This window comes from Hippichthys cyanospilos, chromosome 15 (genome assembly GCF_059441005.1).
Source record: "Hippichthys cyanospilos isolate Australia breed blue-spotted pipefish chromosome 15, RoL_Hcya_1.0, whole genome shotgun sequence".
NCBI classification, from domain to species: Eukaryota; Metazoa; Chordata; class Actinopteri; order Syngnathiformes; family Syngnathidae; genus Hippichthys; species Hippichthys cyanospilos.
Genome location: NC_142383.1, coordinates 17,637,005 through 17,653,715, shown reverse-complemented (window position 1 = coordinate 17,653,715; position 16,711 = coordinate 17,637,005). Strand labels below are relative to the sequence as shown.

At 39.8% G+C, this 16,711-nt stretch overlaps 3 protein-coding genes and 1 pseudogene across 4 annotated transcripts; 2 read left to right on the top strand and 2 right to left on the bottom strand.

Moving 5' to 3' along the window:
- The first annotated feature begins 398 nt into the window (after positions 1-398).
- Positions 399-3,001, top strand: LOC148412025 (uncharacterized). The gene is made up of 4 exons (XM_088434525.1): positions 399-616; positions 1,071-1,605; positions 1,858-2,445; positions 2,673-3,001. Exons 1-4 carry the CDS (start codon positions 496-498, stop codon positions 2,818-2,820), a joined length of 1,392 nt encoding a protein of 463 aa, XP_088290651.1. The 5' UTR covers positions 399-495; the 3' UTR covers positions 2,821-3,001.
- A 1,882-nt stretch (positions 3,002-4,883) lies between these two features.
- LOC148412024 (uncharacterized) lies at positions 4,884-7,044 on the bottom strand (annotated as a pseudogene). The gene is made up of 2 exons (XR_015867917.1): positions 6,672-7,044; positions 4,884-6,267 (listed from the first exon to the last, which is right to left on the bottom strand). The product of XR_015867917.1 is annotated as an uncharacterized LOC148412024 (transcript).
- A 1,232-nt stretch (positions 7,045-8,276) lies between these two features.
- LOC148412022 (uncharacterized) lies at positions 8,277-16,648 on the bottom strand. Its single transcript, XM_088435490.1, has 4 exons — positions 16,067-16,648; positions 14,895-15,814; positions 10,018-10,207; positions 8,277-9,866 (listed from the first exon to the last, which is right to left on the bottom strand). Exons 1-4 carry the CDS (start codon positions 16,188-16,190, stop codon positions 8,425-8,427), a joined length of 2,676 nt encoding a protein of 891 aa, XP_088291616.1. The 5' UTR covers positions 16,191-16,648; the 3' UTR covers positions 8,277-8,424.
- LOC148412023 (uncharacterized) lies at positions 10,784-12,948 on the top strand. The gene is made up of 2 exons (XM_088434608.1): positions 10,784-11,370; positions 11,626-12,948. The coding sequence occupies exons 1-2, from the start codon at positions 11,274-11,276 to the stop codon at positions 12,603-12,605; spliced, it is 1,077 nt and encodes a 358-aa protein (XP_088290734.1). The 5' UTR covers positions 10,784-11,273; the 3' UTR covers positions 12,606-12,948.
- Positions 16,649-16,711: the final 63 nt, after the last annotated feature.

Genomic DNA, 16,711 nt, shown 5'->3' with positions numbered 1-16,711 from the left:
AAGCGCGTGTAAAAATTGATCTCACAGAAGTTATTTAGTTTATTTAATAAAATCATGTGCAGCAATACTCGGGTTTTCTTGAGGATTTATTATAAGATGTGATACTTACGTGGTGAATAAACCGTCAAATTAATTAATTCATATATATTTGTGAGTTTAAATTCAATAGGGTTCACATTACGTTTGTCCAATTGGACTTGCTGTAGTTTACGCGTTGCAGCGCTTTTCTTGAATATATTCGGGTTAAACCAACACGTTCGTCCTAAATTCGAACTGAAAGTTTCCAAGCGACCGAGTAGCAATCGCTACTTTACTGCCATCAAATACAAACTTTGCATGTTTGTGCGCGGTTCAGGTCAACTCAGGCTCGTTGAAACATCTCGGCATTGCTTATCTAAGTTTAGCTTAGCTTGCTATCCGCTAACAAAGCAGACGCGTTTGTTGGCTCAACAGACATCAAGTGAGAGCGCAAAGCGTAATAAACATCCAGTGAAAATGCTAAGAAGCAAAGTCAAGTTGAAAGAGGAGCTTTGTGGAACCCAAGAGAAGGAACTGCAAGAAGATCGACTGCTGGACAGGCGTCACATGCAGCCTCGCGTTGTCTTACGCAGATTAGGTATGTCACTTTGCTTAGTCACTACTTTTCTACAACCTTGTGTTCATTCATTTTGAAAAGCATCTTTTGTGGGCACGTTGGCTCTCACAATTTTGACATGCCTGAATGTGGACTGTGTGTATCACCCCTGGTGACTCTGATTTTCTAAGGCAGATCTTTCAGGTCTAAAGCAAGGATAAATAATCTCTATAAAATGTTTGTTTGTTTTTTAATTATTTTTTTATCATTGTTATAATGTACTTTCAGTAAAAGTGAGGTGCCAACAATATTTATGCTCCAACAGTAAACATGCATCCATTTTCAAAGCTTCCAGCCTTTCCGGCCTTCCCGCGTGGGGTTTGGATGCTCTCCCAGAACTGGTTTTTCTTTCCTTGGCTCACACGGATAATCTGGCAACCCTAAATGTGATATACATACATGCCTTAACTAAACCATGTTGTCTTGTGTCCCACAGTGAGTGAAAAAGAGCTTGGTCCTGCGTGGCAGGAGCCAAAGTTGCCTGGCGTTAAAGAGGAGGAGTTGGAGCTCCCTGGTGGCAAAGAGGAGGAGGAGCTGCAGCATCCCAACATCAATAACGAAGAGCAGCTGCTACCATGCATGAAAGAGGAGGGCGATGTCTCAGAGATGCCAGTGACCGGTGTCCTTTGGAAGACTGAAGCTGAAGGAGGTCCAGATGAAGAGAAGAGAGAGGCGGAGCCTCCGAGCTCCCATCGACACGTGACAACAGAAATTGATGGTAAGCACGGAGGAGGATCGCAAGCAGACGGCTGGTTAGCTCCAATGTCAGATGGTGAAGATACAACGTCACGCTCTTCTCATACTGATGTCGATGATCAAGAGTGGGAGGCTGAGATGACAAGTAACACTGACAGCAAGCGTTGGAAATGTTCTGTGTGTGGGAAAACGTTTGGCTACAAGCACAATTTGAAAAAACATATGCTGTGCCACACTGGTGAGAAACCTTTTGCCTGTTTGGTTTGTGGTAAAAGGTTTTCCAGAAAGGATTGCATGAAAGAACACACAAGAACACACACTGGTGAGAAACCTTGCGCCTGCTCGGTTTGTGGCAAAAAATTATCTTCAAAGCAATACTTAACTATACATGCAAGAACCCACACTGGTGAGAAACCTTTTGGATGTTTGCTTTGTGATCAAAGTTTTACTACGAAGGGAAACTTAAAACAGCACACACAAACCCACACTGGCGAGAAACCTTTTGCCTGTTCAGTTTGTGATAAAAGATTTTCTCTGAAGTCTTGCATGATAAAACATACAAAAACCCACACTGGGAAGAAACCTTTTGTCTGTTCTGTGTGTGGTAAAAAAATATCTTCAAAGCAATACTTAACTATACATGCAAGGACCCACACTGGTGAGAGACCTTTTGCCTGTTTGGTTTGTGGTAAAAGATTTTATACAAACAATAACTTGAGACAACACGCACAAACCCACACTGGCGAAAAAGCTTTTGCCTGTTCGGTTTGTGGTAAAAGATTTTCTTTAAACGGAACCTTAAAACGTCACACAAGAATCCACACTGGCGAAAAAGCTTTTGCCTGTTCGGTTTGTGGTAAAAGATTTTCTACAAACGGAACCTTAAAACATCACACAAGAATCCACACTGGTGAAAAAGCTTTTGCCTGTTCAGTTTGTGGTCAAAGGTTTTCTCTTAAACACAATTTAAAAGTACACACAAGAACCCACTCAGGTGAGAAACCTTATGCCTGTTCGGTTTGTGATCAAAGATTTAACCAACACAGTAATTTGAAGCAACACACAAGAACCCACACTGGTGAGAAACCTTTTGCCTGTTCGGTTTGTGGTAAAAGGTTTTCTTCAAATAGAGCCTTGTTACAACACACAAGATCCCACACCGGCGAAAAACCTTTTGCCTGCTCGGTGTGTGGTAAAGCATTTTCTCAAGCCACACATTTAAGACAACACACAATAACCCACACTGGCGAGAAGCCTTGAAAGATTGAAAGATTCTCATGATAGAACATATAAGAAAACACACTGGTGAGAAGCCTTTTGCCTGTTTGGTTTGCGGTCAAAGGTTTTCTAGACAGGGAGGCCTGAGACGACACACAAGAATCCACACTGGTGAGAAACCTTTTGCTTGTTCGTTTCGTGGTCAAAGATTTCAAACTGAGGATCTAGCAAAAAGGCACAAGTGTGCTAATGAGAAAAGCAGTGATCAGTGAAACTATATGATGTAACTAAGGTTTTCGTAGTCTTTGTAGTGCACATTTTTTTTCTGCTGATCACTGAAGTGATGAATCGTTCGTGAACCTGCTGTGCGTTTTGCTCAACTTTTCTTACATTATTTTAAATTTTGACTATGTTAAAAATGTGACATAACCTGCCAAGGGGTTCTAGATAAATTTTGCTGCCTGCCTATTTATTAGGCAATGATTTTATATATATAAAACAACACAATGGGTGAGTATTGACTTTTAAAATAAAAAATTGTGGCCTTTTTCAACGTTTATTTTATTCACAGGTGCAATATGCGGCTAGCTGAGGAAAATGAGACAATGGCTGTTATTTGTTCTTTTTTTTATTATTCAAATAGTTTAAAAATATGTTTCATTCAAATGATTTTTTAAATGCTTTTACATGTTATGCTTTTGTTGTGCACTGTGTAAATAAAGTTGGGTTGCCTGTCATTGCAAAGGTATTCATCGTATTTTATTTAAAATATATATTTTTTTAATTTCAGTACTGTATTATGCAATTTAAATCTCTCAAATTATATGAAATTATACCAAAGGTTTAGAAGAAAATGACTCTTATTCTTTGCATTGGTGAATCCAACTTAATTATGTGTAATTAGTACAAGCAACACTAACAGGAATGCTTTGGTTAAATAACATTACTTTTCGGTAAAACTTTCAGTATACACTAATCGAAAGTTTTTAAATTGATCGAAGCCTGAATGTTGGCTGTGACGAATTACTCAGATATTTTCGAGGTCAGATTTTGTTTTTTCAGTGGTGGAAGGTTGTCTTTGAGTTGCATGGAAATATTGCATCTTTCGCGGGCCGAGTGAAATGATGTGGCGGGCCGGATCTGGCCCCCGGGCCTCGAGTTTGACACCGTGGCGTAGAGAATGGATGCATATCGAAGCAGAAATGTTGAACATAAGTGAATGCTGCTTACGAAGCTTGTCCAGAGGCCGACCTTCTTGTCGCTCCTTCTCTTCTTTTGCTTCACGGAGCTCCTCTTCGATTTTCACGCTCATTCTTGCTCACTTGATAACTGCTGATCCAATGTGACGATCGTGTTTGGAGACTCGCAGGCTAAGTTAGGATATGCTTAGCAAAGCCGAGAAGCGTACCATACACGAAAGTGTAAAAAAAAAAATGAGTGCCAGCATAAACATACGATGAGGGCTGTGTGAATAGTCTAGAGAAAAGCGAGTGAAATGGGAAGATGCAAGGAGGCCTGGCAAGGACTAGCCTTGCCCCGTAGTCGACGGCAAGTCAACTTGGACAAACTACATATCACCAACACGCGAATGAAAATTACGACAACAGATCATCAGTTTCACACGTCAGAAATTGAATTTGTTTAATAATAATTTAGGTTTGCATTGACAAAATATAAGAGTATGAACAAACCAGGAATGGTACATATTACTTTCTGTTTTTGAACAGGTGCTGACGAAAGAATGTTTAAGAAAGTACACGGAACACAAGCTAAATCAAACACGAATGTAGAATGAATAAAAAGTAGGTAGGTTTATTAACATTCAGGAATGTTGGATACCACATTTTTCCAGAGGGCAGTACGAGTACTTTTTATACAGAGAATTTCCCCCAAAACAATGACAATGAAGTTTTATTTTAAGAAAGACCCGATTTGCCAATATAGAAAATTCCTTTAAAATCTCACGAAAACAAGACTTGCAATTACAATATCTACTTCCTTGTGACACCTTATAGATCTTCACTGATCATGGCTATTCTCAACCACACACTTGTGTTTCTTTGCGAGAGACTCAGTTTGGAATTTTTGACCACAAATCGAACAGGCAAATGGTTTCTCACCAGTGTGGGTTCTTGCGTGTCGTCTTAGATATATAGCTTGAGTAAATCCTTCACCACACACCGTGCAGACATAAGGTTTCTCACCATTGTGGGTTCTTGTGTGTTGTCTTAAGTATACAGCTTGAGAAAATCCTTTACCGCATACCAAACAGGTAAAAGGTTTCTCACCAGTGTGGGTTATAGTGTGACGACTCAAGTTTCCGTTCGAAGAAAATCTTTGACCACAAATTGAACAGGGAAAAGGTTTCTCACCAGTGTGGGTTCTTGTGTGTCGTCTAACACATACAGCTTCGGCAAATCCTTTACCACACACTGAACAGGCGAAAGGTTTCTCTCCAGTATGGGTTACTGTGTGTCGTCTTAATTGTGCAGCTTGAGAAAATCCTTTACCACACACAGAACAGACAAAAGGCTTCTCACCTGTGTGGGTTCTTGTGTGACGAATTAAGTGTTCATTCATTGAAAATTTTTTACCACAAATTGAACAGGCAAAAGGTTTCTCACCAGTGTGGGTTCTTGTGTGTCGTTTTAAAGGTGCAGCTTTAGAAAATCCTTTACCACACACAGAACAGGCAAAAGGTGTCTCACCAGTGTGGGTTATTGTGTGACGACTCAATCTTTCCCTTTGAGAAAATCTTTGACCACATACTGAACAGGCAAAAGGTGTCTCACCAGTGTGTGTTCTTGTGTGACGATTCAAGCTTCCCCTTTGAGAGAATCTTTGACCACAAACTGAACAGGCAAACGGTTTCTCACCACTGTGGATTCTTGTGTGTGCTTTTAAGTTGGAATTACTAGAAAATCTTTTACCACAAACCAAACAGCCAAACGGTTTCTCACCAGTGTTGGTTTGTGTGTGTTTACTCAAGTTTGAGTTTTGCAAAAATGTTTGACCACTACCTGAACAGGTAAAAGGCTTCTCACCGGTGTGGGTTTGTGTATGTCTTCTCAAGTCACTATTTTGTAAAAATCTTTTCCCACAAACCAAACAGCCGAAAGGTTTCTCACCAGTGTGGGTTCTTATGTGTTTTCTCATGCAACCCTTTCTAGAAAATCTTTTACCACAAACTGAACAGGTGAAAGGTTTCTCACCAGTGTGGCACATCATGTGTTTTTTCAAATGGTTCTCGTAGCCAAAGGTTTTCCCACACACAGGACATTTCCAAGGGTTGCTGTCAGTGTGACATGGAATCTCAACCTCACACTCTTCATCCTCAACATCCTCAGTATGAGAAGAGTGTGACGCTGTGTCGTCATCATCTGACATTGGAGCAAACTGGCCGTCTCCTTGTGATCCTCCGCCGTGCTTGACTTCAATACCTGTTACTACGTGTTGACTGGAGCTCGGGGGCTCCGCCTCTTTGTTCTCTTCATCTAGACCTCCTTCAGCTTCAGTCTTCAAAAGGACATCGGTCATCGGCAATTCTGAAACATCTCCCTCCTCTTTTATGCATGATGGCAGCATCTCCTCTTTATTGATGTTGGGGCACTGCAGCTGCTGCTCCGCCTCCTTGCCACCAGGGGGCTCTAACTCCTCCTTTTTAATGCGATGCGACTTTGGCTCCTGCAACTCGGGATCAAGATATGTTTTACTCGAGTCTGTAGGACACAAGAAAGTAATGCAATGCATCGCATTTTTATTCTGAATGTGGAGGGGTTTTTTTTTTCAACAAATTCGCCAAAAAAACTGCAAGATCGGAAAAGAACAGTCTGGGGCAAAATGTAAAGATGAGGCATACAAAAAGTCATGTTGAACAATATGTTAATGTTAGAATAATTGCATATAGGTGCATATAGTGTGTCATGCAATCAGTGTGGAAGAGGCGAACCTTTACCACTTCTGCGATTAACATTTGTTCCTCTGTCTGGATTAAATTGTTTCAGCTACGTCGTGGTACATGCCATCTTTCAACAATGAGAAAGTGAACGTGCTCAGGTAAGTTTCTGTTCAAAATAAGCAGTTAAATATTGTTGAAGAATAGTGACTGAGCAAAGCGACAAACCTAATCGCTTGTCTAGCAATCGATCTTCTTGTCGCAAGTTCTCATCTTGGGCTGCACAAAGTTTCTCTTCGATCTTCTTTTTCATTCTTGCATTCACTTCCACTCGATGATTGCCACGCTTTTCGCTCTCGCTTGATGTCTGCTGAGCCAACAAAGACGCCAGTTGAGCTAAGCTAACTAGCCTAAGCAGGGCCGAGAGGTTTCAACGCGCCTGAGTTGACTTGAAACGCACGGAAACACGCAACGTTTGTACAGTACTTGATAGCAATACAGTTGGGATGGCTAATCAACATCTTAGAAGCTTTCCGTCGGAATTCCGGGCCAAAATGTTCGCATAACTCGAAAGAGTTCTATCGAAACGCGACGCACAGACTACGGCAAGTCCGAAAGGGTCAAATTTAGTGTGATTCGCTGCCCAGTGGGCCTAGCCCTTTGGCAAACCGCGAGTGTAAATAAAGCCGACATTTATTAACTTTTAGTAGTATACATTGCAGCCTAAATCATTCAGGTTGGAATTAGTGTGAGGAATAGCGATACGCGTTAAATATTTATCTTTGCTCGCGCGTTATATGAGATTTGACTCAACGGACATGCCGTAGACTTCGGGCTTCTCTTTTTTTCAAATAATCGACAAGTTAACACTTTTAAGAGTATAGTGTTTAAGGTACATATAAATGTTCGTTTGGTAATTAAAAGGTGACTTCGTGTTTTCAAAACCACATACGTTGAGTGAACATTGAATGAAAATGTGTGCAAGAATCAAATTTATGTTGGAAGAGGAGCTTGAAGTTAATTCAAGTAATGGTAGTCAACCAAAGCATTCCAGTCATTGTTGCTTCTCCTAATTGCAAATTATTAAATTGGAACATTCTCTCAGTTCAACCCGGGAAAAAATCGTTTTTGTACAGCTTGGGATTAAACATATATTTTCATTTTTTCTCAGAGATTTAAAATGGTCTTAAAACTGAAAGTACTGTAAATACATTTGGAATGATGGGCAATGAAACTTTATTAACACATTGCACAATCACAAATAGAACATTCAAAAGCATTACAAAAAACTAAGAATCGACGAAACAAAACACACGAATAATTTTTAAATGATAAAAAAAAGCATTAAACAAATAACAGCTGTTTTTCAGGATGGAGCAAGCAGAGCTTGCACCTGCGATTTAGTGAATAAATGAACATGAAAAAAAGGACACCATTTCTTGCATTAAAAGTAAACACTCACCCATTACTATTTACAATTCCTGTCATTGTAATTATCTTTAATATTTCAATGAAAAAAAAAAAAAATTTAACTCTCACATTTTTCCAGTCACAATTTTGGGACTTTTCAACATAAAGCCTTGGATGTATTATATTGTAATTTTGCACAATCAAGTATTTGATCTCAATGAATCATCCAATTTTTAACCATAATTGCGAATTTCCCATAGGACTACTCATCCCGCTTCCATAATTATTTACACCATTCTCAGTTGTTGCTGTTCTTTTATTTACTTTTTTTTCTACTATTTGTGTTCTTGGGGGAATATTTAATGGGATATACCTGTAAATATATACAGGTATAAATTAATCTGTAGCCGATTGGCAGGTTGATGTCACATTGTCAATATAAAGACAATTCAAAATAAGGCAGGAAATGTGAAGAAATAAACAAAATACACAAAAAGTATTCATTACTTCAAAGGTTGACAATGAAAATAGATAATTTGCCATCTCTTTTAACATGACTGTAAAAGTTACATCACTGATCACTGCTTTTCTCAACGGCGCACTTGTGCCTTTTTTCTTGATAAATACTTGGGAATCTTTGACCGCAAACCGAACAAGCAAAAGGTTTCTCGCCAGTGTGGGTTCTTGTGTGTCGACTCAAGTTTCCACTTTCAGAAAATCTTTTACCACAAACCAAACAGGCAAATGGTTTTTCACCAGTGTGAGTTCTTGTATGGTTTTTCATGCTTGTCTTTTGAGTAAATTTTTTACCACAAATTGTACAGGCAAAAGGTTTCTCACCATTATGGATTCTTGTGTGCTGTTCTAAATGTGCAGCTTGTAAAAATCCTTTACCACACACTGAACAAGGGAAAGGTTTCTCATCTGTGTGGGTTTGTGTGTGATGTTTCAGTTTATTGTTTGTGTAAAATCTTCTACCACAAACTAAACAGGCAAACGGTCTCTCACCAGCGCGCGTTCTTGTTTGGTCCGTCATGCTGGTATCCTGAGAAAATCTTTGATCACAAACTGAAGTGGGAAAAGGTGTCTCACCGACGTGGGTTTGCGCGTGTCGTCTCAAGTTTCCGTTTTGAGAAAATGTTTGACCACACACCGAACAGGCAAAAGGTTTCTCACCAGTGTGGATTCTTGTGTGTTGTCTCAGGTCACTATTTTGTTTAAATCTTTGCCCACAAACTGAACAGGCGAAAGGTTTCTCACCAGTGTGGGTACGTGCATGCCGTATTATGTTTCCCTGTCGAGAAAACCTTTGACCACAAATCAAACAGGCATAAGGTTTCTCACCAGTGTGGCTTCTTGTGTGTTCTTTTAAGTAGTAACTAAGAGAAAATCTTTTACCACAAACCAAACAGGCGAAAGGTTTCTCACCAGTATGGGTTCTTGTGTGTTCTCTCAAGCAATCCTTTCTCGAAAATCTTTGACCACAAACCGAACAGACAAAAGGTTTCTCACCGGTGTGGCAGATCATATGTCTTTTCAAGTCTGACTTGTAGCCAAAGTTTTTCCCACACTGAGAACATTTCCAACGTTTGCTGTCAGTGTGATGCGACATCTCACTTTCACACTCATTATCATCGACATCAGTAAGAGAAGAGTGTGACGTTGTGTCGTCACCATCTGACATTGGAGCTAACCAGCCATCCGCATGTGATTCTCCGGCGTGCTTGCCATCAATTTCTTTTGTCACGTGTTGACTGGCGCTTAGAGGCTCCGCCTCTTTCTTCTCTTCATCCAGACCTCCTTCACCTTCAGTCTTCAAAAGGACACCAGTCACTGGCAACTCTGAGACATCTTCCTCCTCTTTTATGTATGGTGGCAGGTCCTCCTCTTTATTGGCCTTGGGGCCATGCAGCTGCTCGTCCCCTTTGCCACTATTGGGCTCTAACTCCTCCTTTTTAAAGCCAGGCAACTTTGGCTCCTGCCACTCGGGATCGAGACAAGTTTCACTCAAGTCTGTGGGACACAAGAAGACACATGGTTGAATAAAGTCAGTCTCTTGTTACGTTGCTGTTGTACATTTCACATTTAGAGATGTCAGATGGCAACATTATCAAAGAAAAGGAAAATCAGTATTATGAAGCAGTGACTGAGCAAAGCGACAAACCTAATCGACGTAATACAACTCGAGGCTGCATGCGAAGCTTGTCCAGCAGTCGATCTTCTTGTCGCTCGTATTCGACTTGGGTTGCACAGAGTTCCTCTTCGATCTCCTCCTTCATTCTTGCGCACACTTTCACTCGATTTTCACAACACTTTGCGCTCTCACTTGATGTCTGCTGGGCCAACAAAGGCGTCTGTCTTGTTAGCAGTTAGCAAGCTAAGCTAAACTGGGCTAGGCAACACAGAGAGGTTTCAACGAGGCTGTGTTGCCTTGAAACACACATAAACATGCAAAATTCGCATTCGATGGCAGTCAAAATGTGATGGCTACTCAGTTGTTTCGAAAGTTTCTGTTGGAATTCAGGACGAAAACAGTTGTAACGCGGATGGATTCTAGCGAAGCGCAGCATTGCCTACGGCAAGTCCACTTGAACAAATTTAGTGGGACGAGCTCTCGATAAACACCCAAACAAGATTATGTATCAATTCCAAACAAGATTATTTTTCAATTGAAGAAAAATAATATGTATTCTATTTTAATCTTTATATTTTTAAGATAAGGGGACGGTATAATATTTTACATGTATGTTTTGTGTCAGTATAGCTAACAGATGTGTTTCATTGACGAATAGAACCATCATTGGTGTTCACGAAGACCATTTTCCAAACAAAGCAGATCAACATGAAAAGAAAGTTTACCTATATAAAACGTCGTAGTTCAGTCATAGATCTTGTACTGTAGTTGTCAAATGAAATTTGTCTAAGCGGACTTTCCGTACACGACGCTTGGCAGCGCTTCTCCTGAACCAGTTTCTTCTTTCCATTTTACGAAGGCACACGGATTAAAGCGAAACATTTGGTCCTGGATTCGAACTGAAAGTTCAATCGCTGCTGTATTGCAATCGAACACAAATTTCGCACCTTCGTCTTAGTTTCAAGTCATCTCTGACTTGAAACGTGTGGTGTTGTTTTGCTTAGCTTAGCTTGCTAGCCGCTAACAAAGCAGCCAAGTTTGTGGACACAACGGGTATCAAGTGCAACCGGAAAGTGTCGTAAACTTCGAGCAAAGTTTCGAAACAGCCGAGTATACATAGCTATTTTATTGCAATCACATACAAATGTTTCATGTTTGTGTGCGGTCAATTCAACTCAGGCTTGTTAGCTTTGTTTAGCTTAGCTTGCTAGCCGCTAACAACAAACTCGTCTGTTAGCTCAGCAGACATCACGTGAGAGCGAAAAGCGTTGTAAACATCCAGTGAAATGAGAAGGACCAAAGTCAAGTTGGAGGAGGAGCGACAAGAAAGTCAACTGCTGGTCAAGCTTTGCATGCAGGCTCGCGTTGTGTTACGCCGATTAGGTTTGTCGTTTTACTCAGCCACTACATTTTTTTATAATCAACTCCCTGCTTTTATTCTGAACAACATCTTATCTGGCTACTGTGGAAATTACATTGTTGACATACCAAAATGTTGATTGCGTGCATCTGATGGTGACATCTGGTGTCTGTTTTGTCAAAATTATTTTAGACTCTGACGATCCTAAATATGAAATACAAACAGATAAATTGCATCAGACTGACTTTACTGACCAAAGTGTGTCTTGTGTTCCTCAGACGTGAGTCAAGAATATTTTGGTCCTGAATTGAAGGAATCGGAATTTTTTTACATCAAAAAGGAGGAGTCGAAGCCCCCTAGTGGAAAAAAAGTGCAGCAGCTGCCACCCTGCATGAAAGAAGAGGATGATTTCACAGAATATCCAGTGACTGGTGTCTGTGTGAAGCCAGAAGATGAAGGACAGTATGAGGAACATAGGGGGGCGGAGCCTCCAAGTGACATATCCAGTCAACACGTGACAAGAGACATTTATGGCAAGCATGGCGAAGAATCACAAGCAGACGGCCAGTTAGCGCCAATGTCAGACGGTGAAGAAACAACGTCACACTCTTCTCACACTGATGACAATGAAGAGTGGGAAGGTGAGATGACACGTCACACTATTAACAAAAAATGGAACTGTTCTCACTGTGGGAAGACATTTGGCGCCAAGTCTCATTTGAAAAGACATACGATGTGCCACACTGGTGAGAAACCTTTTGTCTGTTTGGTTTGTGGTGAAAGATTTTCTAGAAAGAGTAATTTAAGACGACACTCAGGAACCCACACTGGTGAGAAACCTTTTGCCTGTTCGGTTTGTGGGCAAACATTTTCTCGGGAGGACAAATTGAAAGAACACACAAGAATCCACACCGGTGAGAAACCTTTTGCCTGTTCAGTTTGTGGTAAAAGATTTTCTCTTCAGAAGACCTTAAAAGTACACAACAGAACCCACACTGGTGAGAAACCTTTTGCCTGTTTGGTTTGTGGTCAAAGGTTTTCAAGAAAGGAAAACATGGTTCTACACAGCAGTAACCACACTGAGGAGAAACCTTTTGCCTGTTCAGTGTGTGGTAAAAGATTTTCTAAATCTGCACAGTTGAAACAACACAAAAGAATCCACGCCGGTGAGAAACCTTTTGCTTGTTCGGTTTATGGTAAACGATTTCATCAAAGTAGTCACTTAAGAAAACACACAAGCACACACACAGGTGAGTAACCGTTGGATTGTTCAAATTGTGGTTTAATTGAAAAAAAAAAAGGGGGAGTCTGAACTGCGCGATGATCAGTGAAGTTGTATATGATGTCATTTTTGGTACGGTTGTGTTAAAGGAAAGCACATCTTTCTTGTACACTTTATTGCTTGCTACATCTCGAGGTGTGCTGCTACACTGAACAAAATGATACAACAGCGGTCTATGTTCAAATTGTTCATTAAATTCAAAGAGTTTCAAAAATATTAGTATGTTTTGTTTAAGCAATGCTTTGTTTTATTTTTTAAGGGTCTTAAATGTTGTATTTGCAGTTGAGCACTGTGTAAATAAAGTTACATTGCCTATCATTACAAATGTATTTAAAGTGTTTTTCATTTTCAGTATTATGACAATTTTAAATCTCTGAGAAGGTGCGAAAATGATATACTTTGCTCCAAAGGCTTACATAACAAAATATTTTTGCTGGTTAAACTGGAATAATTCTTTACATTATGTAATGAATTCCACTTAATTATTGAGTCAAGCAACAATAATGGAATGACTTATTTTATTGATTTACTTATTTTTACCTATTTACTTATTTCATAAAATTACTTGAAGGTAATACTTTCAGGTAATAACGACTGAAAGTTTTTAAATTGATCGTATTCAGAATACAGTATTAGCTTTCATGGATTAATTCAATATTTTCAAGTTAAGACCATGTTTTCTTTTTTTGATTTGGGGTCGTTTTGAATGTACTACGACTCTTTGTGCTTCCAACCACTTGGGGGCAGTGTTTTTTTTTTTTTACTAACCGGAACCGGAAGTAAGCCGATGGCCAGACAGATTCTACGGAGGTTTCTTAGCCAATGACAGTTGTCACTGATTAGGAAGAAGAAAACGGTTGCGAATAAGGGTTGTGTTTTACTCGGACGATTTGTTTGTTGTTGTTCACTTGTTTGGGTGAATTACAAATGATGATTATTTCAGAAATTAAATATCCCATCACTTTTCAATCGAAAGAGAAAAAACAAAATTACGCCCACTACATGAAGTTGAAACAATACTCGATAAACACGCGAAACAAAGTGGCTCCTTTTCAACTGCCAATTGTCAGCGAGAAATTGAAAACACAGCAAAATTGAAATGATGAAAATAAAATAAATAGAATGGAACTATCAGGACTTGAACCCCTGACGAGGAGCAATTTGACAGAATTGTGAATTAGAATTCACATCTCTTGCTCGGATTTTTATGCGCTGAACTCAATGATGACCCTTCAAGTACGCATACATACAAAATAACTGATGTCAATAGTACTCGCTTGCTTTCAAACTAAAATGTTAAACAGATATGATGCGATCGTACTGAAATGCCTGCTGGGGTTGGGGCAAAGCTTGCAAGATAGGGTGTTAGGGTTTCGAATTAGGGTTTTAAACCGGGCCAAGGCGTCAAGAAATATTAGACAAGTCAGTGTAAATACAATCAATATTAAAAATAGGCACCATCTTTTAAGTTGATTTCAAAAGAGGAAATCTATCTAAAACGTTGGAATGAAGTACAGTTTATATTTTCATGTCTTTCCAAAGATCCAAAATTGCCATAATACTGAAACGGGAAAAAAAAGGAACACATTTGGAATGATAGGCAAGGCAACTTTATTTACACAGCGCACAATTACAATATTCAAAGGCATAACAAAAAAATCCAACAATCTCTGTAACGGAAGATACCAACTTTTGTAAACTATTTGAACTTAAAATAACATTTAAAAAAAAACAGTTGTATTTTTTTCCAGTGTAGTCACACACACGGATGCAGCGAGCCGAAGGTGCGCCTCCGACTTAAAATAAATAAAATATATATGGAAAAAGGCCACAATCTTTGGTATTAAAAGTAAATACTTGTCCATCCCTATTTACAATCCATGTCATTCTAAGTACCTTCAATATTAAAAAAGACAACAATACATTTACGTAGAAATAATAATCCCATTGCCTATTAATAGGCATTTACACTTTATGGCAGTCAGCTAAATTCATGTGACTACAGAAATGAATGAATGAATTTCAATTTGGCAGGTTGATGTGATATTTTCAAAATAGACACATTTTCAATTTAAACCCAATTCAAAATAAAGTAAAAATGAGAATAAAATAAACAAATACACAAGTACACTGATTATTCATTACTTCAAGGGGTGACAACGAAAAAAATCTCAAAACGGCAAAAGCTATCCCGTCAGCGCGGGTGTCAAGTTTCTCCTTGTAGAAAATCTTTGCCCACAAACTGAACATGGAGAAGGTTTCTCAGCTGTGTGTGTGTTCTTGTGTGTCTGGTTGAGATTGCCGAATTAAATTTTGGATGTGACGTGTCAAGCTTATTTTCTGAGAAAACCTTTGACCACACACTGAACAAGCAAAAGGTTTCTCACCAGTGTGGGTTCTTGTGTGAGTTTTTAAACTTCGCCTTTGAGAAAATCTTTGACCACAAACCAAACAGGCAAAAGGTTTCTCACCACTATGGATTCTTGTGTGGTCCTTTAGGTGCTCCTTTCTAGTGAACCTTTGACCACAAACCGAACAGGCAAAAGGCTTCTCACCACTGTGGATTCTTATGTGTGGTCCTAATGCTGCAGCTTGAGAAAATTTTCGACCACACACCGAACAGGCGAAAGGCTTCTCACCATTGTGGATTCTTGTGTGTGGTCTTAATGCTGCAGCTTGAGAAAATTTTCGACCACACACCGAACAGGCGAAAGGTTTCTCCCCGGTGTGGCAGATCATATGTCTTTTCAAATTGGACTTGGAGTGAAAAGTTTTCCCACATTGAGAACATTTCCAATGTTTGCTGTCAGCGTGATGTGTCAGTGGATCTTCTGACTGTTCACCATCGGGAGAAGAGTACGACGTTGTCTTGTCACCATCTGACAATAAAGCTAACTGCTCATCTGCTTGCGATCCTCCGCCATGCTCACCATTCAATTCTCTTGTCGCGTATTGACTGGAGATGTTGCGTGGATGCTCCGCCCCCTTGTTCTGCTGATACTGTCCTTCATCTTCACTCTTCACACGGACACCAGTCACCGGCAAGTCTGAGAAATTGTCCTCCTCTTTCACGCAGGGTAGCAGCCGCTCCTCCTTTTTGAGATCAGGGGACTCAGATTCCTCCACTTTGATGTCAAGAAACTCTGGCTCCTGCTGTTCAGGACTGAAATATTCTTGACTCACGTCTGCGGGACACAAGACACAGAAAAGGAAGTTTGTTATGACTTAGCTGTTTGTATTTCATTTGGGGGCTTTTGAGAAGGTATTATGAAGCAAGATCTCTGAAAAATATTTATTACATTCCATGATTTTTTTGTAAAACATACGGTAAATTAAAAAAAAAAGCATTTTATATTCAGGAGGATAATTAATTTCATGATCATGAAAACATGCACGGGAAGTTTGTTGAAAAGTCGTGACTGGGTAAAGTGACGAACCTAATCGGCGTAAGACAACTCGAGACTGCATGCAAAGCTTGTCCAGCAGTCGACCTTCTTGTCGTTCCATCTCCTCTTGGGCTTCACAAAGCACCTCTTCCAACTCGACTTTGGTTCTTCTCATTTCACTGGATGTGTACTACGCTTTTGGCTTCTCACTTGATGTCTGCTGAGCCAACAAACGCGTCTACTTTGTTAGCGGTTAGCAAGCTAAACCAAGCTAGGCTAAGCTAAGCTCAATGAGCCAAATTGAACAACGCACAAACATGCAAATTCGTTTAGGATCGCAACGAATTAGCGATGGATACTCGGTTGCTTCGAAAATTTCCGTTTCGAAACTGGACGAAAGCCTTTATTCAACCAAGATACCTAATAGAGAAAGCTGTAGCACATGGACTACGGCAATACCAGTGGATTTTTTTTCATTAAAGTAGAACCGAACTTTAACACGTGATCTAAGGCAATTCCAGTAGGACAAATTTCATTTGAGTAGAACCGAGCGGTAATCGAGCCAATGTTTTTCAAATATGCAGCGCATGTTTATATCACATATGTAGGCTCCCGTTTCTTTGCATTACTGTTTACTCAAACCGTACATATCGAATCCCAAATTAATTCCTTAAAAATCTAAACCTTTATGCGATT

Excerpts from the sequence above, each read along its gene's own strand:
- LOC148412023 (XM_088434608.1), top strand. The coding sequence starts at position 11,274 with ATGAGAAGGACCAAAGTCAAGTTGGAGGAGGAGCGACAAGAAAGTCAA. Across the intron at positions 11,371-11,625 it reads CGTTGTGTTACGCCGATTAG|ACGTGAGTCAAGAATATTTT; the intron begins GTTTGTCGTTTT and ends TGTGTTCCTCAG.
- LOC148412022 (XM_088435490.1), bottom strand. The coding sequence starts at position 16,190 with ATGAGAAGAACCAAAGTCGAGTTGGAAGAGGTGCTTTGTGAAGCCCAA. Across the intron at positions 15,815-16,066 it reads AGTTGTCTTACGCCGATTAG|ACGTGAGTCAAGAATATTTC; the intron begins GTTCGTCACTTT and ends TGTGTCCCGCAG. Across the intron at positions 10,208-14,894 it reads CACAAGAACACACACACAGC|ACGCCTTTGTTGGCCCAGCA; the intron begins TGAGAAACCTTC and ends CTAACAAGACAG.
- LOC148412025 (XM_088434525.1), top strand. The coding sequence starts at position 496 with ATGCTAAGAAGCAAAGTCAAGTTGAAAGAGGAGCTTTGTGGAACCCAA. Across the intron at positions 617-1,070 it reads CGTTGTCTTACGCAGATTAG|TGAGTGAAAAAGAGCTTGGT; the intron begins GTATGTCACTTT and ends TGTGTCCCACAG. Across the intron at positions 1,606-1,857 it reads TGTTTGGTTTGTGGTAAAAG|ATTTTCTCTGAAGTCTTGCA; the intron begins GTTTTCCAGAAA and ends TTGTGATAAAAG.